Source organism: Equus quagga, chromosome 12 (assembly GCF_021613505.1).
Source record: "Equus quagga isolate Etosha38 chromosome 12, UCLA_HA_Equagga_1.0, whole genome shotgun sequence".
Lineage (NCBI taxonomy): Eukaryota > Metazoa > Chordata > Mammalia > Perissodactyla > Equidae > Equus > Equus quagga.
Window position 1 is genome coordinate 39,575,284 of NC_060278.1, and position 25,275 is coordinate 39,600,558.

Consider the following 25,275-nt stretch of genomic DNA (forward strand, 5'->3'; position numbering starts at 1 on the left):
CGCCGGGCAGGCCGAGGCGGGGGCAGAGCGGCCGCGGCCCGGGGCTGCCGGCGCGGAGGCGCCCGGCTTACGTAAGCCGCCGGCCGGGGCGCCCCCCTCGGGCCGCGGCCCCCGGCGGTCCCGTCCCGGGCGCTGCCCTCAGGCACCCGGGAGCCGCGCCTGCACCCCTCCCTCCTCTGGGTGTCCAGCCGGGAAGCGTTTCCGTGTCAAAGGGCTGGCCCCTTCCCCGGGGACCACAGGTGGCCACGGACCTTTGCGGGAGGGTCCGACGGGCACGCGAGCGCGCAGGCAGCCCCCAGCCCGCGCCTCCCGCCCGCGCGCGCGTCTGCAGGCGCTCGGGGGTCCCTGGCGGCGCGGGGGCGACCCTGCCGCGTGCATGCCCTGTCCCCTCCCTGACACCCACCCTGTCACTCCCCCTGCGTCTCGGACGCGGATGCTCACCTGGGTTTAGCAAGTGGAAGCACTCATCTCACAGCTTCAGGGCAGAGCGCATAATTTTGTGATGTGCAGTGTTGTCGAAGGTAAACAAAAAAGGCGGCTGTCTTGGTTAATGACAGGAAGGTCCCCATCCACGCTCACTCTCCCGTTTACGGATAGGTGTCGTTTGTGAGAGTTTTAGTGTAACACAAGCAAGAGGGTCCATGTTCAATCCGTCCGTGCGAGAGGCCCGTCGACACTTTTACAGTGAGGGCTGAAGACAGCCGAGTCCGTGTTCTTTGTGGGGTCAGCCACTCTTCATGTGTCGTAAACTTGAACCAACAGCTGAAGTTGTTCAAGTTGGTGAAAAGTTGAATGGAAGGCGTTGGTGTTTTAAATTTGCTCTAGGCCAGCGCTGAGTTCCGGTGGACCTTTCCGGGGATCGAGCTGTGCTCTTTTGCAGTGTCCAGTACGGTAGCCACGAGGCCCGTGCGCTGTGGAGCTCCAGGTGAGCCTAGGGTGACTGAGGACCTGAATTGTAAGTTTCGCTTGGTCTTCGTTAATTTAAGTTTCAGCAGTCACGTGTGGCTGGTGGCTACTGTATGGGACAGGGCGCAGCTGGAGAGCGTCCGTGAGTTTGGTCGTTTCTTGTTTGGAGGCTCCCGCACGAGGGTGGGCCTGCTCAGCACAGGGCGCTTGTCTGGAAATCCTTGCTGTCTTGATCATGAAGACGTTTGGTCACCTCTCAGAAGTCACCACCGCCAGAGCTTTATTTTGGTTGCTGTAGTCATTCTCTTGAAGGGAAAGGTGTTTTAAGTGGCTTTCTTATACCTGTCATTTGGAATGTTTGCTCTCACCATTGGGCGTTAATTGAGGACTTAGTGTGGTTCTTCGTGGAGGCTTAGGACTCATACTAGGGTTCAAATTCCAGTTGCATTCTGAAACTGTGGAAGTCATCACTGATACTGCTTTGTAACATCTCTGGTAGTTGGGAGGGTGTGGGCGTGTATGTTTGTGTGTGTGGACATACATGTTTGTGTGTGTGGACATGTATTTGTGTATGTGGATGTACGTGTTTGTGTGTGTGTGTGGGCGTGCATGTTTGTGTGTGTGGGCCTGCATGTTTGTGTGCTGGTGTCTTGCTGAGCTTGACCCCGGCTCATTGAAAGCAAGGATCACCTTACCTGGTCTGTCACAGAGTACCACAAATCAGGTACACGTAAATACTTACATGGAATTTAATGCAGAGTAAGAGGCTTTATTAATGAAACTGGAGCAAAGTCTTGAAAAGGGAAAGTGATTTCAATTTAATACCGGAAATAGCAACATGTTTCTTTGCCAAGTTTAGTCAAGGGGGCTACCTAATAAGCCAGTAGCCCGTATAACGTTATCAATGATAAAAGCTACCATTACTTGAGTACTTACTGTGAACCAGATGCTGTGCAAAGCATTTTACATACATTTGCTCATTTAATCCTCATTTCAGTTGAGCTAAGTCCTCTTAGGAGTCTGTTTTTATACATGGGAAACTGAGGCTGTCCTCAGCCCAGACCTTTCCTCTGAGCTCCTAGACGTGATATCTCTTGCCTATTTCACATCTCCTCCTGGATGCCTCAGAGGCCCCTCAGACTTCCTGGGTTCTAGATCTCCCTCCTGGTCCCGCCCCAGGACAGAGGTCCTTCCAGTGGCTCCTGTCTTAATGAGTGTCTCCGCTGTGCATTCAGCTGAGACCTAGAGGGTGTCTTCAGCACTTGCCTCTCTTTCACTTCCCATATTTAAGTCTTTACTAAATCTTGTAACTTTTACCTCCTAAATGTCTCTCAGTTCTGCCTGCTTCTCACCATCACCCTAGCCCAGGCTGTTACCATCTCTTCTGTACTAATCACTCAGCCTCCTGTTAAGGCATCACCTCCTCCCCTCAACCCGCACGCAGCCAGAGTGGTCCTTGCAGAATGTATGTGTCTCCTGCTGCTTAAAACACCTCAGTAGCTACAAGACTCTGTGTGGTCTGGCCACTCCCCACCTCTCCAGCTTCATTTTGTACCTCTCTTCCTCACCTTCCATCCCTTTGAGCTAACTCAGACTTTTTTATTCCCTGCACTCACCAGGCTTTCTTTGTTATAGGGCCTTTGCACATGCTGTTCTCGCTACCTGGAGGGCTCTTCCTTCTCCTCACTTCCAGTTAACTTCTACTTACTCCTTTAGATTCCTCTGTAAGCTTTTTCAGAGAGCTATGTTCTGTCCTCCTTGACAACGGTTACACCCTCTTGTTAAATCTTTTCATACCACTCTAACTTCTTAGTGGTGGCTGTCACCGTGCAGCTTTGCATTTGTTAATGTGTGTTTGGTTAGCTTTGGTTAGAAGCCGCACAGAGAAGCACCATTTCTCTTTCTTCAGGCTTGCATTCCCCTTCCACGTGGAACCTCTGCTTGACTTCTCTCATGTGTTTTCATACCCCTCTTCCCATGCCCCCGTCTTCCTTGAATATTCTAAATGTTCTCCCTCAGGGCTTTTTTACCTCCTGCTTCTTCCCAGCTTGGAGCTTTGGCCTGCTCTCTCCTGGCTGGTCCTTTTCAGGTGTGACCTCAGAGAAGCCCCCCTCACAGCCCTGCTGAAGTTGCTCCCCCACCTTGCCATCACCTTGTTTGTTTTCTTTATAGCCACTGCCCGAGTACAGTTCTCCTTTTATGGACTTGTTTATTGTGTGTCTCCTCCCACTAGAGGGTCAGCTCCCTGAGAGCAGAGGCTGTGTCTCTATTTTCCCTGGGGTAACCCCAGCTCCTAGAAGAGTGCTGTGGAAGCATTCAGTGAGTATTTGTTGAATGAATGAATGGACATACCCAGTTACAGCAGGATTCTAACTTAATGAAATTCACTTGCCTGTAAAATCTGTGTTCTTAACCTTATGGTGGTTTTTTTTTTTTTTCCTTCAGGAAGTTTCGCCCTGAGCTAGTATCTGCTGCTAATCCTCCTCTTTTTTTGCTGAAGAAGACTGGCCCCGAGCTAACATCCATACCCGTCTTCCTCTGTTTTATATGTGGGATGCCTACCACAGCATGGCTTGACAAGTGGTTCATAGGTCCTCGCCCAGGATCTGAACCGGCGAAGCCCGGGCTGCTGAAGCAGAGTGCCTGAACTTAACTGCTGCGCCACTAGGCTGGCCTCACCTTATAGTTTTTTGATTGATTATAGTAATACAGTAAGCATGATATAAAAATTAGCCATGTGCTCTCTGCATTGTTCTCTAAGTGCTTTTACATAGATTAACTCATTTAATCCCCATTTTACAAATTAATCAGCACAGAGAGCTTAAAGTAACACAGCGAGAAAGTAGCAGAGCCAAGATTCAAACACAGCTCAGCTCGATCTGTGCTCTTAACCACTGTGCTGTGCTGTCTCTCAAAAGAGGAAAAAGGGAGTAGGTCAGAATCCCGAAGATATAGTTCTTGCCTTCATGTAGCAGGAAGAGATGTCCTTGCGGCTCACGCCTCTTCTTTCAGATCTCTGCTCAAATATCACCTTTCAGAGAAGCTAATCGTGAGCACCTTATAGAAAAGTAGTCGTCCCTCCCTCAACCGCCACCCCACATTCTGTATCCTTATTACCCTGCTTTGTTTTTTCTGGTAACACTTATCACTTGATGTGTGTGTGTGTCTCCCCCCATAGAATGTAAATTCCCTGAGCGCAGGGACTTTGGCTGCTCTGCATGCTGTCTATCCCTGTGTCCAGAGCGGGGACTGGGATGCAGTCAGCGCTCTGCATACTCACCAGAAGAGTGAGTGCTTACTGCTTTTTCTCTGATGACCAGACTTCTCTTGGTCGCTCCATCGACATGTGCCCTGTCTGCTACTGCTGCTTCCCACTTGTGTTGTACTGTTGGAGGCTTTTTAGCAAGACTTCATGGCATCTCTTCCCCACGGCTCCCCCAGCTTTCCTGCTTTTAGTCATTAAACTTCCGTTTGCACGCAGAAGCTAAGGTGTCCTGTAAACCCTGCTCCACGTCTAGGCAGGAGGGTAGGGTGAGCCCATTCAGAGTGGCGTCCATGTCGAGGGGCATCTGCTTTACAAGCCTCTCACTGCCCTGCAGAGGAAAAGGCAGTTGAGGGTTAGGGATCCGAGATGCATAAAAATATTTCACAGCTGGAACTGTGTTACTTCATGTTACTCCTCATTTAAAATCCATTGTTCATTTATAAAGGAGAATTAATGTCTTCTCTGATTTTTGTTCCTGGTTCATGTTCTTTCTTACTTTATCCCCTGAGAGCATCCTTTCTTTTTGTGTTTTCTGTAATATGATATTGGGCTGGCTCCTTAAAGATATTTGCACACATTTTGAACATGCTGTTTAAAAATTTCTTTTCTCAATGCAAGTAAACCAACCTTTCAAATAACATCACTACTGCCTGATCATAGATTATATTCTTTCAAACATAAATGGATGTCACAGTAACTGAGAAGTAGCTGGTTCTAAAATAAAACAAATTTTAAAGTGAAGAGTGATACGAAGTAATAATTTGACTATAGTAAAAGAAAAAGTGTTCAAAACGGTTTTTTAAAGTTAAAAGAGGGAGATTTTACTCATCTATAATTCCATGAATAATTTCTATTTTAGAGCATAGAAAGGGTTTTTTCTGTTAACTTCTTTTTTATTGAGATACAATTAACATGTAACATTGTGTTAGTTTTAGGTGTACCACATCATGCTTTGATATATGTATATATTACGAACTGATCACCACAGTAAGTTTAGTTAACACCCATCACAACACAGATTTTTTTTCTTGTGATGAGAACTTTTAAGATTTACTCTTTTAGCAACTTCCAAATATACAATACAGTATTGTTAACTGTAGTCACCATGCCGTGCATTATGACATCCCCAGGACTGACTTATCTTATAACTGGAAGTTTCTATCTTTTAATCCCCTTCACCTGTTTTGCCCACCCTCCTACCATTCGCCCCTGGCAATCAGCCAATTTGTTCTCTGTATCTATGAGTTCGTTTTTGGGGGGGTTTTTGTTAGATGCCACATATAAAGGAGAGAGATCATTCTTTATTATTTTTCAAATGACTTGAACTTCTTTGCAACATACGTGTCCAATCCTGAGATTTTTCAATTTAGTGTTCTCCTTCTTTCGTAAAAACTTCTTTCCCTATCCATTCTTTGACTTCCCCTCACCCCTAGATCCTACCCTTTATTCATACCGGAACATGTAGCCTGGTGTTTCTCAAAGTGGGCCTGAGAGTTCCTTGCAACAGAATCTCCTGAGGGCCTTTGTTAATCGTACAGTTTCTGTGCGTCTGAGGAGCTTCCTGCTTATTCTGATACACTATGGTTTGCTTTAGTCAGTGCATCCCTTCAGCTGCATGCCAGCCCATCTTGGCTGTTCTGAACTCCCCTTTCCAGCTTGGATCTTTAAATGTTGCACATGCCTGCATTCTCGACTTCCAAGGGACTTCTTTCTTGCTGTGACAGTGCCTGGGTCATTTCCATTTTCTCTTATCCCCACTATATTATCCCCTTCTCATCTTTGCCTCAATAAATATCAGTTCACTTTCCCTTCTCCAGTGCCAGCATACTTCTGGATGAGGATCTAAAATTGTTTCTGTCCCTTACTCTTTCTTTTTCTTCTCTGTCTACATTTTTCTCTCTGGAAAGGTCTTTGGTTCTCACAACTTCAACAGGACTTCCAAATGTCTCTCTCCAGTTTTTTGCCGTATCTGAGTTCTGGTCTATAGCTTTAATTGTCTACTAGTTATTTCTGATGGAGCATCCCACCATCACTTCAAACTCAACACTGCTAAAGCTAAAAGGATGACTTTTACATTTAAACCAAGTTCTTTTTTTCTCACTTTGATTGTGAAATAATATTGATTTGTTTTAATTGCAGGCTCTTCAGCAAAAGCCCTTGTCAGTTTAAAAGGTAAGAATCATAGCATGAATCTTTAGGTATGGCATAAGCTAGAAACTTAATTTGTTAAATTAATTTGGATACAGTGTTTCTCTTTTCTTTCTGAGTTATGATTCATTATATCTTTTAAATATTGATTTTCACTGATCGTAACTTTAAATTCGTATGGAGAATTGGTCCTTGTTTTTTTCCTTAGAATTATTGATTGAAGAACTTTCTAACTAAACGTTCCTGACAGATCTTTGTAGAGTTAAAGCATTTATTAAACAAGTGTGCTATGCTATATTTTGCATAATCATTTATTTTTTAAGAATCTTGCCTTTTAAGTGATCATGCAAGTCTCTTGAAATAAAAGAATGATAGTTCTTTTCTTTTTCTGAGAAAAAAGTTAGACATGTTCCTTGGTCTTGCTGTCTGTTTCTGGAAGTACATTAGACCAACCCTCTCAATGTAATTTATTTGGAACTTTTACCTCTTGAGCAAGATTCTACTGGGTGAATAAATTTGGAACCAATCTAGATATTTTCAAAGGTTCATTAATACTTTGTTTTTAAAGCTACTGTGTGGTGCTTTCAATGGGTGGTTTACCAGAGTAAGTCCTGAGTACGTATCTTCCAGAATTACCCTAATTTATTTGCCTAGCAAGATCAACCGGTACATAGTACATAGTTGTGTATTCCAGTTGTAGGTCCCTCAGGTTGTGCTGTATGGGATGCTACCTCAGCATGGCTTGATGAACGATGCCAAGTCTGCACCCAGGATGCAAACCACTGAAACCCTGGGCCACCAAAGCGGAGCACGAAAACTTAACCACTTGGCCATGGGTCTGGCCCACCACCTCTTTTCTTTTGTACTTCTTAAAATATATATCTGAAAAAGTATTCTGTTATTCTTTTTCTCCCAAAATTAAAACCATTCCTCTTTTAAAAAAAATATATACAAGTGATATAAATTTCTTATAGAAAAAAACCAAAATGCTGATGAGCAACTAGAAAGAAATAAAAATAACTATCTTGTCTATATTCCTCTCACTTTTCTGTCTCTATATAATTATATTGTTTTTATAAAAAATCTCTCCCTTATTTTCGTAATGTATCTAATCAATTACTTGATGGGATTTTTTTCTAGTTGCATAGAACTCTGAAGACATTTCTTTGAATTAAGGAAAATAGAAACACCACACAGTTCATTTTTGGATATCAAGGGTTTCACATATCGAAGCAGAAAACATTGAGAAATTTGCCCTAAATTCAAGGTTAAAAGGAGCTTTTTCCATTGCCCTGCTTTCAGCCAGATTATATGTATGAAATAGTTCTCGGCAAGTTAGAATAGAGGAATTATTGAAAACCTTAAAGAAAGAAGCCACATGTTTTAATATGAAAATTTAGTACTTTCAAGATGTATTACCTTGTCACATTGTTTAGAGAGTTTGACCAAAAAATACAGAAGAGATTTTTCATTTGTAATAAACTAGAATTGTTATGGTCAGTATATTTTCTCCATATTGGTAAATATTTCAGGTATATTGCTGTCATTAAAAAGGCAATGTTCATAGTATGAAATTCTTTGAGCTAAACTTAAGTCTCATTAGTAATAATTATTTATTGCAGAGGGAAGCTTATCTAACACATGGAATGAAAAGTACAGTTCTTTACAAAAAACACCTGTTTGGAAAGGCAGGAATACAGCCTCTGCTGTGGAAATGGTAAGGAATTAGTTTTGTTTTGTTTTTTGACAATTTAGGATATGATAGCTAAATTATCTGTATTATTGTCATGTACAAGTTCTTACAGCATAGTAAAAATTTTCCAAGATTTTTCCACAACTCCAAACATGTGAGTCTTTTGGTGTCACTGAGCAATATTTGATCATATTTAGATAAATAATCTGTAGCCTGTAGAACCTAATCATCATTAAGCATTTGTTAAGTAACTGTAGTTTTTTTAAATAGGCAAAAACAGAAAAACAACCCCAATTCATACTTTTATTAAATGTAAAAAATTTTACGTGGCTCTGATCCCTGCAAGAAGATATGTAAATAAGTGGTAAGAAATTAAAATCTTGTGTAGGTCAAGGGAAAGTGCATTTAGAGGTGGAAAGTAGAGATAAGCATATAATTAGCATGACTAATGATTTGGGGGGTGTCTGCTCCTCCCCTGCCCAGCTAGGTAGCCAGGATGTTTTAGGGGTCCATCATGGAACAAGCCTGGAGCTGGGATAGACAGCAGCTGTCACAGTAGCCAGGGCAGCTGGCCACAGTGACAGTGCAGGACTTTCCACACTCTGTCTGTTCTATCACAATCATTCTCTTCCTCCTCTCTGACCATGGTCAGGGCAGGGGAGCAGGATAGAGGGACTTCCTGTCAAGGCCATAGAGTATTGAGACTCTCAGTGGGTTCAGTTTCAAGGATCCATACCTCTAGCCTTGACCCAATTGGATGTTGCCCGTATATTGCTAGCCCTCTGCACTTGCTTCCCTTCCAACTAAGCACGAAATTCTGTCTTGAATGCTGGGAGAAGGATTTGAAAAAGATTGTGGGCACTATTGGGATATTGTTTCTCTTTTCCTTTATTAATTAAAGCCTCTGAACCTAGGATGAACTGTAAAATTTTTCATATTACAGACCCTTAAGTGTATGATGTACTTTGGGTACCTAAAAAAAAACTTGGTTCTACAAGCACTTACTAAGTATCTGCTATAGGTATCTTGTATTTTTACTTACAAATGGAAATTCGGTTAACAATTTTTGACGGCAGATCTAGTATAATATTATCTACGTTTAGATTTACTCTCTAGCATGATGTAGTCACTTCAGCCCAGCCCAGCCCTATGCAACAGACATATCGTGTGATGCATCCAACTGGTATTAATCCAAGCACCACATAATGAGAACTGGAATTTCCAGAACTTATTTTTGTCTCTTCACCGTTCAAGGCTGCTAGTATACCAAGGGTTCTAGTTTTAATCATCAGCTGGGTGTTTCATTTGTAAACAGATTGCATAAATATGTATCTTACTACTTTCTAAATCTGAGGTTATTTATATTTGACTTGGTGTGCTTTGTGTTACCCATACTTCGTCCTTCCACACTGCTGATAATCCAGAGTTAGCTGTGTTTTCCAAGTATAGAATTGTGTTTTGGAACAAAAATGGAAAGTGTTCAGCTTTTCATAAAATAAAAAAATTTCTGTCGTAGCCTTTTAGAAATTCAAAACGAAGTCGACTCTTTTCTGATGAAGATGACAGACAAATAAATACGAGGTCACCAAAAAGAAACCAGAGAGTTGCCATGGTTCCACAGGTATGTGTGTGCTAAAATTTTTGATTCATTGAAAGGAAGTGAGCAATTGCTCAGCATAATGAAGTTTATATTTATTATTCTATTACATTTTGAGTAACAAGTTCTTCTCTTTAAATCAGTGCTCCAGCTCAGCTCCTATTTTAGTTACCTAGAAAAGGCCATTATCTTATTAATGGACTTTAAACCAGAGTAGAAAGCCAATCCTCGGTCTTACAATGCTTGCTTTTAAGCATGGAGACAGTGGACATTAAGCAAATGGATTTGGCTATATGGAATCAGTTTGGAGTTTTGCGTGGAAATGAAAGGGGAAAAACATTTATTTTATCACTGAAGGAAATATATCGAAGACTTCCTTTATCCATAAGAGGAAAATACATAGCATGATATCATATCTTGTTTTTCCTTTTTGGTATATTTTAAAAAAATAATAGTAGACATGTGAGAATCAAAGGAATGAATGAAAATTGGGTAAGGAAATATTGACTTTAAGCATAACGTGATTTTTCTCCTATCAAATTTATAATTTTTGATATAATTATTCCCTACTTCCCTTTCATTTTTTTTCCCAAAAGTGTTATAAGATTTTCCAGTAGGATGGATCATAATAGAGGTGATTTTCTCAACCAAGGATTTGGCCTCAAATAAATTAAAGGTATGACTAGCAATATGCCCTACCGAAAAAAAAACTCTCCCAAATCTTACATACCTTTATGATCATTTCAAATAGTAAAATATATTCATATTCTGTAAAATGAACAGAAATGTATTTTGAACTTTTTAACATCAAGGACAAATGTACATAAGCATCTAAGGTTCAATTTAAAAATTTGACCCAGTTAAAACTAACATACAGTGTCATTGCTTGGTTCAGTAGGTGTTGGATACAAGGTTGGAAGAATACACAAAATAGTTAAATAACAGGAAATAGTTGTCTTGACTTTAGAAGAGCTGTGTTATTAGGATAGTTTGAAAGACTAACTCTGTTTAGATTATTTAAATTTCCAAAAGTGTGGGGTTTCTTTAAGTTCTTTTTTTTCTCCAGCTATTTATTAGGAAGATTTTCAAACATACTGGAAACTCTGGTCTTTATAACTGTGAACCCATCCTGCCCCAGCTCTATCCACTGTCCTCCTTCCAGGCACATCGTTCCTTCTAGAACTGTTCTACACAGTCCTTCCTTCTGAGCAATGCAAAGCAACTGTAACATAAGACACATGATAGAGACTTCAAATATGTGAGAAGGTTTTATGTCTTCTGAGTTTTCTCTTTTCTCGTCTTAACACGCCTAGTTCTTTCAGTCTTCATTTACATGATATGGCTTGTTCCCTTACCCTTGTAGTCACATCATCTAAATCTGCATTCTGTCTGTGTGTTTCTTTAAATAGTACAGTCCAGAGCTGAAAAATTATAAAAACCAGCTTTCGTTGAGTACTTAGTATGTGCCAGATCCTATTCTAAGCACTTTATATGTATTACTTTGACTTAGTCTTCAACAACCTTGATGAGATAGGTTACTATATTTCCCATTTTTTGGATGAGAAACAGACACGGAGAAATATCTTGCTCAAGATGACAAAGCTAGGAAGTGAAGACTGATACTAAACTGGCAGGCCGCCTGTCACCAAAGCCCTACTTTTTGTTGTCGTTTTAATAGCCTTATTGAGATATAATCCACACATCATACAATTCACCTATCTGAAGCGTACAATTCAGTGGCTTTAATATATGCAGAGTTGTGCAACAATCACCACAAGTCCCTTTTAGGACATTTTCATCATCTCAGGAGAAACCCTGTACCCAGTAACAGTCACTCTCCATTTTCTATTTGTTGAATAAACCCTTAGGAGTATAATTGCTACAAGAGTATTTACATTTAAACTTTGGGGGATGCTACCAAATATGCTATTCATAAAAGATGTAATAATTTGTATTTCCACTAACGGTTTGAATATATTTCCCCACACTCAATGGAGGGATCTTTAATACAGCTTTATATTGAGTGAGCCACCAATACCCTATTTAAAAATCTGGGTCAGTAACACGATAGAAAGAAAAATAGCACTTTTTCTGATATATTTTCTAGTAATTTGGTTGTTATTTATGCTAAATAACTCCTGGCATACAAAATTGTTTTTACATTAAAAGGTTAATTTTCTAAATGGGATGTGGTATCCTGAATTGGATTCTGGGAAAGAAAAAGGACATTAGTGGGAAAACTGGAAAAATCCAAATAAAGTCTGTAGTTTAGTTAATAGTATTGTACCAATGTTAATTTCTTAATTTTGACAACCATGATTATGTAAGATGTTAACATTGGGAAAAACTGGGTGACGGGCACATAGGAACTCTACTATCCTTGCAGTATTTCTATAAATCTACAGTTTTTCCAAAGTGAAAAGTTTATAATAAAAAATAAAAAGTTAATTTTGCCCTCTACCTACCCTCCAGATCCACTTCCCTCATTCACTGGGAACCACTGTAATTAGTGTGATTATCCTTTCAGACCTTTTTAATACTTCTAAAACTTTATGAATGTATTTGAGAAAATACATCGTGTTGTCTAATATATTTAGTTTTAGAATTACGTTTATAGTATTATTTTCATGATACTGTATCATGTACCATTCTGTAATTTTTCTCACTCAAAAGTCTGTTTTTGAGATCTGGCTATGCTGGTTGATTTAGATAGATAGATACGTAGGTAGATAGGCTTCAATATTTCATTTCTTTTTACCATTATATAGTAGTCAATCTTATACCATGATTTATTTGTAAATTCTCCTTTTATGGACACGTAAGTGGTTTCTGAGTTTTCACTATTACAAACAATGCTGTAGTGAGCATCCCAAGCATGTTTGTATAAATTTGCAAGTGTTTTTCTAGGACAGATGCCTAAAATGGAGAATTGCTGGATCATAGGATATGCAGATTTAAAGTTTTTTAAGTAGTGCCAAATTATTCTCCAAAGAAATTGTACTGGTTTATACTTTCTACCAACACTATATCATAGTGCCTATTTTCCTGAATGCTTACCAACTTAGTATATAACCAAACATCTAGCTTTTTTTTTTTTTTTTTAAAGATTTTATTATTTCCTTTTTCTCCCCAAAGCCCCCCGGTACATAGTTGTATATTCTTCGTTGTGGGTTCTTCTAGTTGTGGCATGTGGGACGCTGCCTCAGCGTGGTCTGATGAGCAGTGCCATGTCCGCGCCCAGGATTCGAACCAACAAAACACTGGGCCGCCTGCAGCGGAGCGCGCGAACTTAACCACTCGGCCATGGGGCCAGCCCCCCAAACATCTAGCTTTTTGCTAATCTGATAATAGCATCTTACTTGTTTTAGTTGACACTTCATCTCTGAATGATGTTGAGATGTTTTTCATATATGTTTAAAACCTGTTTCTTTCCTTTCCTGTAAACTGTTGTCTTTTTCCCATTTTCCATTAGATTGTAGGTTATTACTAGTTTGTAAGAATTTTATATATATTAAGAATATTAGCCCTTTGGCTGTTTATATTGGTTATATGTTTTTTCAGGTTGTAGTTTGTCTTTTGACTTTGTTTCTATGTTTTTCACCATGCAGGATTGAAAAAAGTTTTAAGGGTCAAATATAACTCTTTCCTTTTTATGACTTCTTGAGTTTATGCTCAGAATGCCCTTCCCTAGTCTAAAATTTATAGTTTTAGAATTCTCTCATATTTCTTCTTTTTCTTTCTTTTTTCTTTTTTGATGTTTAAATCTTCAATCCATCTGGAATTTATTTTGGAATAAGGAATGAGACAAGACTGCAACTTAATTGTTTTTTCCGGAGGACTACTTAGTTGTCCTGGTAACACTTACTGAGGAATCCATTTTTTATACATTGATTTAAGATGCTACCTGCATCACAAGCTAAATTCTTGTATATATTTGGGATTATTACTAGGCTTTCTATCTCTTTAGGTCTAGTGTGTCACTATATTTATCAAATTGTTTTAATGTGACTTTATATTGTTAATGTCTGGTAAGACATTATTCTTCTTTTCTTTTTAGATTTTCCTAGGTATTCTTGCACATTTATTTTTCTATATGTACTTTAGAATCAACTTGACTAAGAAAAAAATCCTGTTGGGATTTTTATTGGTGTTCCACATTTGTAACATTGAGGCTACCTATCCAAGAATTGGTTGCAGTTCCCCTTATTCAAGCCTTAATGTCCCTCAGTAGACTTGAAAACTTTTTCCCACATCCATCTCGCACATTTCTTAAGTGTGCTCCCAGGCATTTAACACTTTTGTTCTTGTCATTTTAGCTGCCATTAACAGGATGTTTCTTCTGTTTTATTTTCTACTCAGTTCTTATTTATATATAGAAAAGATAATGATTTTTTTAAGATATTAATTTTTGTATATCAACTTTGTATTCACCTACTTTATTAAATTCTCTTATTTTTAATGGCTATAGTTGATTTTCTTGAGTTTTCTAGAGGAGTCATATCACCTGCAAATAATGGTAGTTTTATCTTCTTTACAATTTTTATTCCTATTATCTAATTGGCTAATGCCATCAAATCAATGGTAAAAAAAACATACTGGTGATACTCAACATATTTGTCATATTCCTCACTTTAATGAGAATGTTTTTAGTATTTTATCATTGAGTATGATACTGACTTTTGGATTGGAATGGGGAGAAATGTGTTTTACAAGTTAAGAAAGTATCCATCCATTTTTGTTTTCTTGGTCACACTAGCTAAAGGTATGTCGGAACTTGTTGATCTTTTCAGAGAACTTTTGGTTTAATTGATTTTTGGCTATTGTTTTTCTCTTTTCTATTTCATTTATTTCTGCTCTAATCTTTATTATTTTCTTCCTTCTGCTTACCTTGGGTTTTCTTTGCCCTTCTTTTTCTAGTTTCTTAAGGTAGAAAGATAGGTTATTTTTTTCTTTTCTAATATAGACATTTACCCTATAAATTAGATTTCCCTCCAAGCACTACTTTAGCCGTATCATTTTATTTTTTTTATTTTTTTATTGAGTTATTGATAGGTTACAATCTTGTGAAATTTCAATTGTACATTAATGTTTGTCAGTCATGTTGTAGGTGCACCACTTCACCCTTTGTGCCCACCCCCCACCCCACCTTTCCCCTGGTATCCACTAAACTGTTCTTAGTCCATAATTTTAAATTCCTCTTATGAGTGGAGTCATACACAGATTATCTTTCTCTCGCTGGCTTATTTCACTTAACATAATTCTCTCAAGGTCCATCCATGTTGTTGCAAATGGAATGATTTTGTTCTATTTTGCAGCTGAGTAGTATTCCATTGTATATATGTACCACATCTTCTTTATCCAATCATCTGTTGATGGGCACTTAGGTTGCTTCCACGTCTTGGCTATTGTAAACAGTGCTGCAGTGAACATTGGGGTACATAGGACTTTTGGGATTGCTGACTTCAAGCTCTTTGGATAAATACCCAGTAGTGGGATGGCTGGATCGTATGGTAGTTCTATTTTTAATTTTTTGAGGAATCTCCATACTGTTTTCCATAGTGGCTGCACCAGTTTGCATTCCCACCAGCAGTGTATGAGGGTTCCTTTTTCTCCGCAACCTCTCCAACATTTGTTGCTATTAGTTTTAGATATTTTTGTCATTCTAACGGGTGTAAGGTGATATCTTAGTGTAGTTTTGATTTGCATTCCCCTGATGATCAGCGATGATGAGCATCTTTTCATGTGCCTATTGGCCATCAGTATATCTTCTTTGGAGAAATGTCTGTTCATGTCTCCAGCCCATTTTTTGATTGGGTTGTTTGATGTTTTGTTGTTGAGTTGTGAGAGTTCTTTGTATATTATGGATATTAAGCCTTTGTCAGATATATGACTTGTAAATATTTTTTCCCAGTTAGTGGGTTGTTATTTTGTTTCAATTCTGTTTTCATTTGCCTTGAAGAAGCTCTTTAATCTGATGAAGTCCCATTTGTTTATTCTTTCTATTGTTTCCCTTTTTGAGAAGGCATGGTGTCTGAAAAGATCCTTTTAATACTGATGTCAAAGAGTGTACTGCCTACGTTTTCTTCCAGAAGTCTTATGGTTTCCGGTCTCACCTTTAGGTCTTTAATCCATTTTGAGTTTATTTTGGTGAATGGTGAAAAAGAATGGTCAATTTTCATTCTTTTACATGTGGCTTTCCAGTTTTCCCAGCACCATTTGTTGAAAAGACTTTCTTTTCTCCGTTGTATGTCCTCAGCTCCTTTGTCAAAGATAAGCTGTCCATAGATGTGTGGTTTTATTTCTGGGCTTTCAATTCTGTTCCATTGATCTGTGCACCTGTTTTTGTACCAGTACCATGCTGTTTTGATTACTGTAGCTTTGTAGTATGTTTTGAAGTCAGGGATTGTGATGCCTCCCGTTTTGTTCTTTTTTCTCAGGATTGCTTTAGAAATTCGGGGTCTTTTGTTGCCCCAATTTTAGGATTCTTTGTTCTAATTCTGTAAAGAATGTCATTGGGATTCTGATTGGGATGGCGTTGAATCTGTAGATTGCTTTAGGTAGAACGGACATTTTAACTATGTTTATTCTTCCAATCCATGTACATGGAATGTCTTTCCATCTCCTTATGTCGTCATCCAGTTCTCTCAGAAAGGCCTTGTAATTTTCATTATATAGGTTCTTCACTTCCTTAGTTAAATTTACCCCAAGGTATTTTATTCTTTTTGTTGTGATTGTGAATGGTATTGTATTCTTGAGTTCTTTTTCTGTTGGTTCATTACTGGAGTATAGAAATGCTACTGATTTATGCAAGTTGATTTTATACCCTGCAACTTTGCTGTAGTTGTTGATTACTTCTAACAGTTTTCCAATGGATTCTTTGGGGTTTTCTATATATAAGATCATGTCGTCTGCAAACAGCGAGAGTTTCACTTCTTCCCTCCCTATTTGGATTCCTTTTATTCCTTTTTCTTGCCTGATTGCTCTGGCCAAAACCTCCAGTACTATGTTAAATAAGAGTGGTGATAGAGGGCATCCTTGTCTCGTTCCTGTTTTCAGGGGGATGGGGTTCAGTTTTTGCCCATTGAGTTTGATGTTGGCTATGGGTTTGTCGTATATGGCCTTTATTATGTTGAGGTAGTTTCCTTCTATGCCCATTTTGTTCAGAGTTTTTATCATAAATGGCTGTTGGATCTTGTCAAATGCCTTCTCTGCATCTATTGAGATGATCATGTGGTTTTTATACCTCAGTTTGTTGATGTGGTGTATCACGTTGATTGATTTGCGGATGTTGAACCATCCCTGTGTCCCTGGTATGAATCCCACCTGATCCTGATGTATGATTCTTTTGATGAATTGCTGAATTCTGGTTGCCAAAATTTTGTTTAGAATTCTTGCATCTATGTTCATCAGTGATATTGGCCTGTAGTTCTCTTTTTTCGTGGTGTCCTTGTCAGGTTTTGGTATCAGCGTGATGTTGGCCTCATAGAATGTGTTAGGAAGTGTTCCATCTTCCCTAAGTTTTTGGAATAGCTTGAAAAGGATAGGTATTAAATCCTCTCTGAAAGTTTGGTAGAATTCCCCAGGAAAGCCATCTGGTCCTGGGGTTTTATTCTTTGGGATGTTTTTGATTGCTGTTTCAATCTCTTTCCTTGTGATTGGTCTGTTCAAATTGTCTGCCTCTTCTTGAGCGAGCTTTGGGAGATTGTAGGAGTCCAAGAATTTATCCATTTCCTCTAGGTTATCCATTCTGTTGGCGTATAGTTTTTTGTAGTATTCTCTTATAATCTGTTGTATTTCTGCAGAATCTGTTGTTATTTCTCCTCGCTCATTTCTGATTTTGTTTATTTGAGCTTTCTCCCTTTTTTTCTTTGTAAGTCTGGCTAGTGGTTTGTCAATTTTATTTATCTTCTCAAAAAACCAGCTTTGTCTCATTGATCCTTTCTACTGCCTTTTTCGTTTCAATAGTATTTATTTCTGCTCTGATTTTTATTATTTCTCTCCTTCTGCTGACTTTGGGCTTCATTTGTTCTTTTTTCTCTAGTTCAGTTAGGTGTGCTTTAAGGTTGCTTATTTGGGATTTTTCTTGTTTGTTAAGATGTGCCTGTATTGCGATGAACTTTCCTCTTAATATAGCTTTTGCTGTATCCCATATGAGTTGGTATGGCATGCTATCATTTTCATTTGTTTCCAGGTATTTTTTTATTTCTTCTTTAATTTCTTCAATGATCCATTGCTTGTTCAGTAGTGTGTTGTGTAGTCTCCACATCTTTGTGCCTTTCTCAGCTTTTTTCTTGTAATTAATTTCTAGCCTTATAGCACTATGATCTGAGAAGATGCTTGTTATTATTTCAATTTTTTTAAATTTGTAGAGGCTTGCCTTTTTTCCCAACATATGGTCTATCCTAGAGAATGTTCCATGTGCACTTGAGAAGAATGTGCATTCAGCTCTTTCAGGGTGGAGTGATCTATATATGTCTATTAAGTCCAATTGTTTTAGTTTTTCATTCAGCTCCACTATTTCCTTGTTGATTTTCTGTCTCGATGATCTGTCCATTGATGTGAGTGGGGTGTTGAGGTCCCCTACTATTATTGTGTTGTTTTTAACATCTTCCTTTAGGTCTGTTAATAGTTGCTTTATGAATCTTGGTGCTCCTGTGTTGGGTGCATAGATATTTATAAGCGTTATTTCTTCTTGATGAAGTGTCCCTTTGATCATTATATATTGTCCCTCTGTGTCTCTCTTTACCTGTCTTATTTTGAAATCCACTTGGTCTGATATGAGAAGTGCAACACCTGCCTTTTTTTCCTTGCTATTTGCTTGAAGTATTGTCCTCCACCCCTTCACCCTGAGTCTTTCTTTGTCCTTGGGGCTGAGGTGTGTTTCCTGGAGGCAACAAATTGTTGGATCGTGTTCTTTAATCCATTTTGCCACTCTGTGTCTTTTTATTGGAGCGTTCAATCCGTTCACATTGAGAGTGATTATTGATGCATGTGGACTTAATGCTGTCAATCTATCACTCATTATCTTGTTTTCCTGTGTTTCTTTTCCTGTGTGCTTTAGACTACCCATTTAATACTGCAATTTATTATGCTGGGTTTCTTAGATTTTTCCTTATTTATGATTTGTGACTCTGTTCTGTACTTTATTTTAGTGTCTACCTTGAAGTTTGTATTTAGAATCTCGAGTATAATATAGTCTGTTCTCTGGTGGTCTCTTACCTACTTGACCAATACTGCTTTAGACCCTTTGCTCTTCCCCTCCTAAGTAATTATTTTCATTTTTTATTCCAACTCGTCTTATTAATTTGTAGTTAGAGTGCTAAGATCGTCCTTGTTTTGGTAGTTTCCTTACCTTTACCCTAATGCTATAATTGAATATTTGCTATCCTGTTCTGGTTCTGTCCATTGGTCTCCCTAGTCTGTGGATTGTGTCCCCTTTCTCCCTTTTTTCTTTTTTCAAGTATGAGAGCCTTCTTGAGGATTTCTTGTAATGGAGGGCTTTTAGTTACAAATTCCCTTAACTTTTGTTTGTCTGGAAAAGATTTAATTTCTCCCTCATATCTGAAGGAAATTCTTGCTGGATAGAGAATTCTTGGCTGAAGGTTTTTATCCTTTAAAGCTTTGAACATATCACTCCGTTCTCTCCTAGCTTGTAGGGTTTCTGTAGAGAAATCTGCTGACAGTCTGATAGGGGCTCCTTTATAGGTTATTCCCTTTTTTTTCCTTATTTCCCTGAGTATTCTTTCCTTATCATTCCTATTTGCCAACTTTACTATTATGTGCCTTGCGGTGGGTCTTTTTACATTGACAAATCTAGGAGATCTAAAACCCTCCTCTACACACATTTCTCCATTGATCCCTAGATTTGGGAAGTTCTCTTCAATAATTTCGTTAAGCACACTTTCTGCTCCATTTTCCTTTTCCATATTCTTGGGAATTCCTATGATCCTTATGTTTTTACTCCTCATTGAATCCATTCTTTCTCGGAGATTTTCCTCATTTTTTTAAATTCTTAGTTCTCTTTCTTCCTCTGTCTGGCGCCATTCAGCCTGTCTGTCCTCGATTATGCTAATTTTCTCTTCTATGTTGTCTACACTGGCATTCAGGGAATCTGTATTCTGTTTTATCTGGTCCATTGTGTTTTTCATCTCAAGTAATTCTGTTTGATTCTTCTTTATGATTTCAGTCTCTTTTGTGAAGTAACTCCAGAACTCGGCTTGTTTCTCTATCTTTCTCTCTACCTCATTGAGTTTTTTGATTATAGCTGCTCTGAATTCATTATCACTTAGTTTACCTAATTCCAAGTCCTCAGGACTTAATTCTGTGTTTTTATTGTTTTCCTTCTGGTCTGGGGCTTTTATAAATTGCTGGATGGTAGAGGAGCAGTTTTTTCTCATGGTGGTAGAATTCAGTTGCAGTTACAGCCTGTCGCCACTAGATGGGGGTCGAGAGCGGCTGTTAGCTCTCCGCCTTGGGGCAAGATGGCTGCGCCCACTGGCTTTGCTGGGGGTGAGGGGCTGTTACTCACACGCGCTGGTCTGGGTTCAGATCAGTTCTGTTCTCTGGTCTCCCGAGGCCCTTGATTTATAGGGTCCCCGTGGACGGAAGCTTTCCCCCATCAGCGGGTTTCCACTGAATCAGCGGCAGGAGTCCTGGATGATCCCCTGGTCGTGCGGCCCCTCCCCCGCTCCTTCCCGACCCGCGCTGCAGCGATCGCAGACTCTAGGGGAGGGAGTGATGTTCTCTCCTACTGTTCCAGCGCCTCCGAAGGTGTAAGCAAGGTTTATGATCTCCACCTTCTTGGTATTGTAGGTCTCGAATGAGCTGGCATTATGTTTATTCTCTGAAATTCAGTTCTTCCAATCTTTTGTTGTATTTTGGAGGGGAGAGAATCCCGGGTCAGCTCACCCCGCCATTTTGCTCTGCCTCCTTCCCCACCATTCCGTATCATTTAATTTTTGGTATGTTTTTTCATTTATTTCTATTAAGTTTTTTAAAAAAAAAAATTATTCTATTGAGGTCATAATAGTTTATAACATTGTGAAATTTCAGTTGTACATTCTTATTTGTAAGTTACCATATAAAGGTCCCCCTTCACCCCTTATGCTTACCCCCAACCCCCTTCCTCTCTGGTAACCACTAATGTGTTCTCTTTGTCCACATGTTAGTTTATCTTCCATATATGAGTGAAATCATCTGGTGTTTGTCTTTCTCTGTCTGGCTTATTTCACTTAACATAATACCCTCAAGGTCCATCTGCTGGGGTCCCGCCCCGGCAGAGTCCAGGTTCCCGAGGGATAGATGGCGTCGGCGCGATGACGGAGGGGGAATAAAGGGGACGTGAGACTTGGGTTGGTGTTAGCAAGTCCGCCTTTACTGTGCACAAGTGTCGTTTATATATTTTTCAGGATTAGTACAGAAATAGTTCTACAAATATTCTCAGAGAGATAAGGAAGTAAAAAACGAGCACAAGAATATTTATTAGCATTCCATTCTATATAGCATAAGGTTAATGATCATCTTCTCTGCAATTAACTGGTGTTTGTTGTCTCTAAGCTAAAGGAGATAGGTACCTAGGCATCTGTTGTAATTCATGGTAAAGTTAAATCAAAGAGAGAAGGTCCAGGCCTCTGGACAGGACAGCAGTCTGTCTGGTTACATCCTGGTGGAGCCATCCCTGCCTCCCTCAATCATTTACATCATTAGTGTAGATGGTTAATGGGAACAAAAGGTGACTCCGGGGTGTCTTATCCCCAGGGCTATCTGCATTCTCAGTGGGCAGTTAAACATCTTTACATTTTCACGCCCTTTAGGGGGTGGAAGCATTCCTTTGTCTTTTAGATTGTAGAGCTAACAGTCCCTTAAGTACACTGCTGGAGAAAGTATCATTTTGTTAGTAAAGTAAAGGGCTGAAAAGCTAAGCTAAACTATATATCTTCAAGAATAAAAAAGAGAAATAAGTATACACATAACCTTGATAGAAAGCATGCATATAATTCAGAAAATATCAGGGGTGTCGGCCGGCCATTCTTCACCGAGGGGCATTCTTGCGCCCCTCGGCCCTTCTACTCATCAATTATTTATTATTTATTGCTTTTAGGAGAAAACCTCTATAACATTTTAACAGAAAGCAGAAGGTCAAGAATAATATGTAGATACTTCTTGATCATCCAATTAACCAGCAAACTTAGAAGGATGATGCATATATATATTTAGACAAAGAACTGGAGGGAGAAGGAAACATTAACCAGACAGAGGCCATAAACCTAATTCGACATCTTATCTGGGCAGGATTCCTTTCTGATTGTCTCAAATGGGACTGTGTGCTCCTCCAATAATTAACTGAAAAATATCTTGAAAGTTACCTGCAGGTGGTCACATTCTCTTACGATATCTAATTTTCCCAGGAGGTAGTGCCTCCCAAGCAGCCACCCAAAGGAGTGAAAACTGGAGGTTAAGAAAGGAAAAGGAATGAAGGGCAATTAGAAGCAGCACAGGTTTCAGAACTATGTGAGGGGCTGGCCGGTTATTCTTCACCAAGGGGCGACCCTGCACCCCTCGGCATTAATTGGCTGGACCCTGTCAAACAGCTGATCAAATGATGTAGCCACGGCTCCCAGCATCCATCCATGTTGTGAATGGGACAATTGTGTCTTTTTTTATGACTGAGTAGTATTCCATTGTATATATATATATACTATATCTTTATCCATTCATCGGTCAATGGGCACTTGGGTTGCTTCTGCTTCTTGCCTATTGTGAATAATGCTGCAATGAACATAGGGTGCGTAAGTCTCTTTGAATTCTTGATTTCAAGTTCTTTGGATAGATACCAAGTAGTAGGATAGTTGGGTCGTATGGTATTTCTATTTTTAATTTTTTGAGAAATTGCTGTACTGTTTTCCATAATGGCTGCACCAGTTTGCGTTCCCACCAGCAGTGTATGAGGGTTCCCTTTTCTCCACATCCTCTCCAACATTTGTTATTTTTTGTCTTGGTGATTATAGCCATTCTAACAGATGTAAGGTGATATCTTAGTGTAGTTTTGATTTCCATTTCCCTGATGATTAGTGATGTTGAACCATCTTTTCATGTGCCTGTTGGCCATCTCTGTATCTTCTTTGGAAAAATGTGTGTTCATATCCTCTGCCCATTTTTGATAGGGTATTTTGTTTTTTTGTTGTTGCGTTGTGTGAGTTCTTTATATATTTTGGAGATTAACCCCTTGTCAGATATATGATTTGCAAATATTTTCTCTCGGTTGGTTGTCTTTTCGTTTTGTTCATAGTATCCGTTGCAGAAGCTCTTTAGTCTGATGAACTCCTACTTGTTTATCTTTCTGTTTCATTTGCCCAAGTAGACATGGTATTTGAAAAGATCCTTCTAAGACTGATGTTAAAGAGTGTACTGCCTATATTTTCTTCTAGGAGTTTTATGGTTTCAAATCTTACCTTCAAGTCTTTGATCCATTTTGAGTTAATTTGTGTATGTGGCAAAAGATAGTGGTCTACTTTTCTTCTTTTCCATGTGGCTGTCCAGATTTCCCAACACCATTTATTGAAGAGACTTTCCTTTCTCCATGATATGTTCTTACCTCCTTTGTCAAAGATTAGCTGTCCGTTGATGTGTGGTTTTCTTTCTGGTCTTTCAATTCTGTTCCATTGATCTGTGTGCCTGTTTGTGTGCCAGTATCATGCTGTTTTGATTACTATAGTTTTGTAACATATTTTGAAATCAGGTATTGTGATGCCTCCAGCTTTGTTCTTTTTTCTTGGATTGCTTTAGCTGTTCAGGGTCATTAGTTGCCCCATAGGAATTTTAGAATTCTTTGTTCTATTTCCGTGAAGAATGTCATTGGGATTCTGATTGGAATTGCATTGAATCTGTAGATTGCTTTAGGTAGTATGGACATTTTAACTATGTTTATTCTTCCAATCCATGTACATAGAATATCTTTCCATTTCTTTATGTCATCATCAATTCCTTTCAGTAATGTCTTAGAGTTTTCATTGTGTAGGTCTTTCACCTCCTTGGTTAAATTTATTACTAGATATTTTATGCTTTTTGTAAATGGGATTGTATTCTTGAGTTCTCTCTCTGTTAGTTCATTATTAGAGTATAGAAATGCAACTGACTTTTGTAAGTTGATTTTGTACCCTGCAACTTTTTTTTTTCTTGCCTAATTGCTCTGCCCAAAACCTCCAGTACTGTGTTGAATAAGAGTGGTGAGAGTGGGCACCCTTGTCTTGTTCCTGTTCTCAGAGCGATGACTTTCAGTTTTTCCCTGTTGAGTATGATATTGGCTGTGGGTTTGTCATATGTGGCCTTTATTATGTTGAGGTACTTTCCTTCTATAGCCGTTTTATTGAGAGTTTTTATCATAAATGGATGTTGGATCTTGTCAGATGCTTTCTCTGTGTCTATTGAGATGATCACGTGGTTTTTATTCCTCGTGTTGTTAATGTTGTGTATCACATTGACTGATTTGTGGATGTTGAACCATTCCTGTGTCCCAGGTATAAATCCCACTTGATCATGGTGTATAATCTTTTAAATGTATTTCTGTATTCAGTTTGCCGATATTTTGTTGAGGATTTTTACATCTGTTCATCAGTTATCTTGGCCTGTAATTTTCCTTCTTTGTGTTGTCCTTGTCTGGCTTTGAGATCAGGGTGATGTTGGCATCGTAAGATATGTTAGAAAGTGTTCTGTCATCTTCAACTTTTTGGAATAGTTTGAGAATGATAGGTATTAAATCATATATATATATATCTATTAAGTCCATCTGGTCTGGTTTTTCCTTTAATTTCACTATTTCCTTGTTTGACTTTCTATCTGGATGATCTATCCATTGGTGTAAGTGGGCTGTTAAGGTCCCCTACTGTTATCATGTTGTTGTTAACATCTCCTTTTAGGTCTGTTAATAGTTGCTTTATGTACTTTGGTGCTCCTGTGTCGGGTGCATAGATATTTATGCTTTATGTCTTCTTGGTGGAGTGTCTCTTTTATCATTATATACTGCCCCTCTTTGTCTCTCATTGTCTGTCTTATCTTGAAGTCTACTTTGTCTGCTATAAGTATGGCAACACCTGCTGTCTTTTGTTTGCCATTAGCTTGGACTGTTGTCTTCCACCTCTTCACTCTGAGCCTGTGTTTGTCTTTAGAGGTGAGATGTGTTTCCTGGAGGCAGCATGTTGTTGGGTCTTGTTCTTTAATCCATCCAGCCAGTCTGTGTCTTTTGATTGGAGAATTCAATGCATTTACATTGAGAGTGATTATTGATATATATGAGGGCTTACTGCTGCATTGTATCACTTGTTTTCTGGTTGCTCTGCATTTCCCTTGTTTCTCATCCAATGTATTTCAGACTACCAGTTTAGTTTGGTAGTTCTCTATCATAGTTTTCTCAGTTTTCTGTTTATTTATCATTTGTGTCTCTGTTCTGATGTTTGTTCAGTGGTTGCCATGAGGTTTGTATAAAAAAATCTCATAGATGAGGTAGTCCATTTTCTGATAGCCTCTTATTTCCTTAAGCTAAGCTGATTCCATCCCTGTCCTCTTTCCAAGTTGTTGTCACAACTTATTTCATCTTGTATAGTGAGTTTATGGTTAAAATGATGAGATAGTATTAATTTTTGATGTTTTCCTTTCCTTTATTATTATAAT

The 25,275-nt window shown here is 38.9% G+C and overlaps 1 protein-coding gene across 3 annotated transcripts in view; it reads left to right on the top strand.

Moving 5' to 3' along the window:
- The first annotated feature begins 841 nt into the window (after positions 1–841).
- LIN9 (lin-9 DREAM MuvB core complex component) overlaps positions 842–25,275 on the top strand; it is an 86,931-nt gene continuing 62,497 nt past the window's right edge. Inside the window, exons 1-4 of one of the 3 annotated variants that reach the window (XM_046678123.1) lie at positions 842–925; positions 6,311–6,343; positions 7,942–8,036; positions 9,529–9,633. In XM_046678123.1, the coding sequence (XP_046534079.1) occupies positions 8,034–8,036; positions 9,529–9,633 (108 nt within the window). In that variant the 5' untranslated portion in view covers positions 842–925; positions 6,311–6,343; positions 7,942–8,033. Of the gene's footprint in view, positions 926–3,564; positions 3,618–6,310; positions 6,344–7,941; positions 8,037–9,528; positions 9,634–10,205; positions 10,286–25,275 lie in introns of those variants that run through there. The other 2 variants (XM_046678121.1, XM_046678122.1) reach the window with 2 other exon arrangements.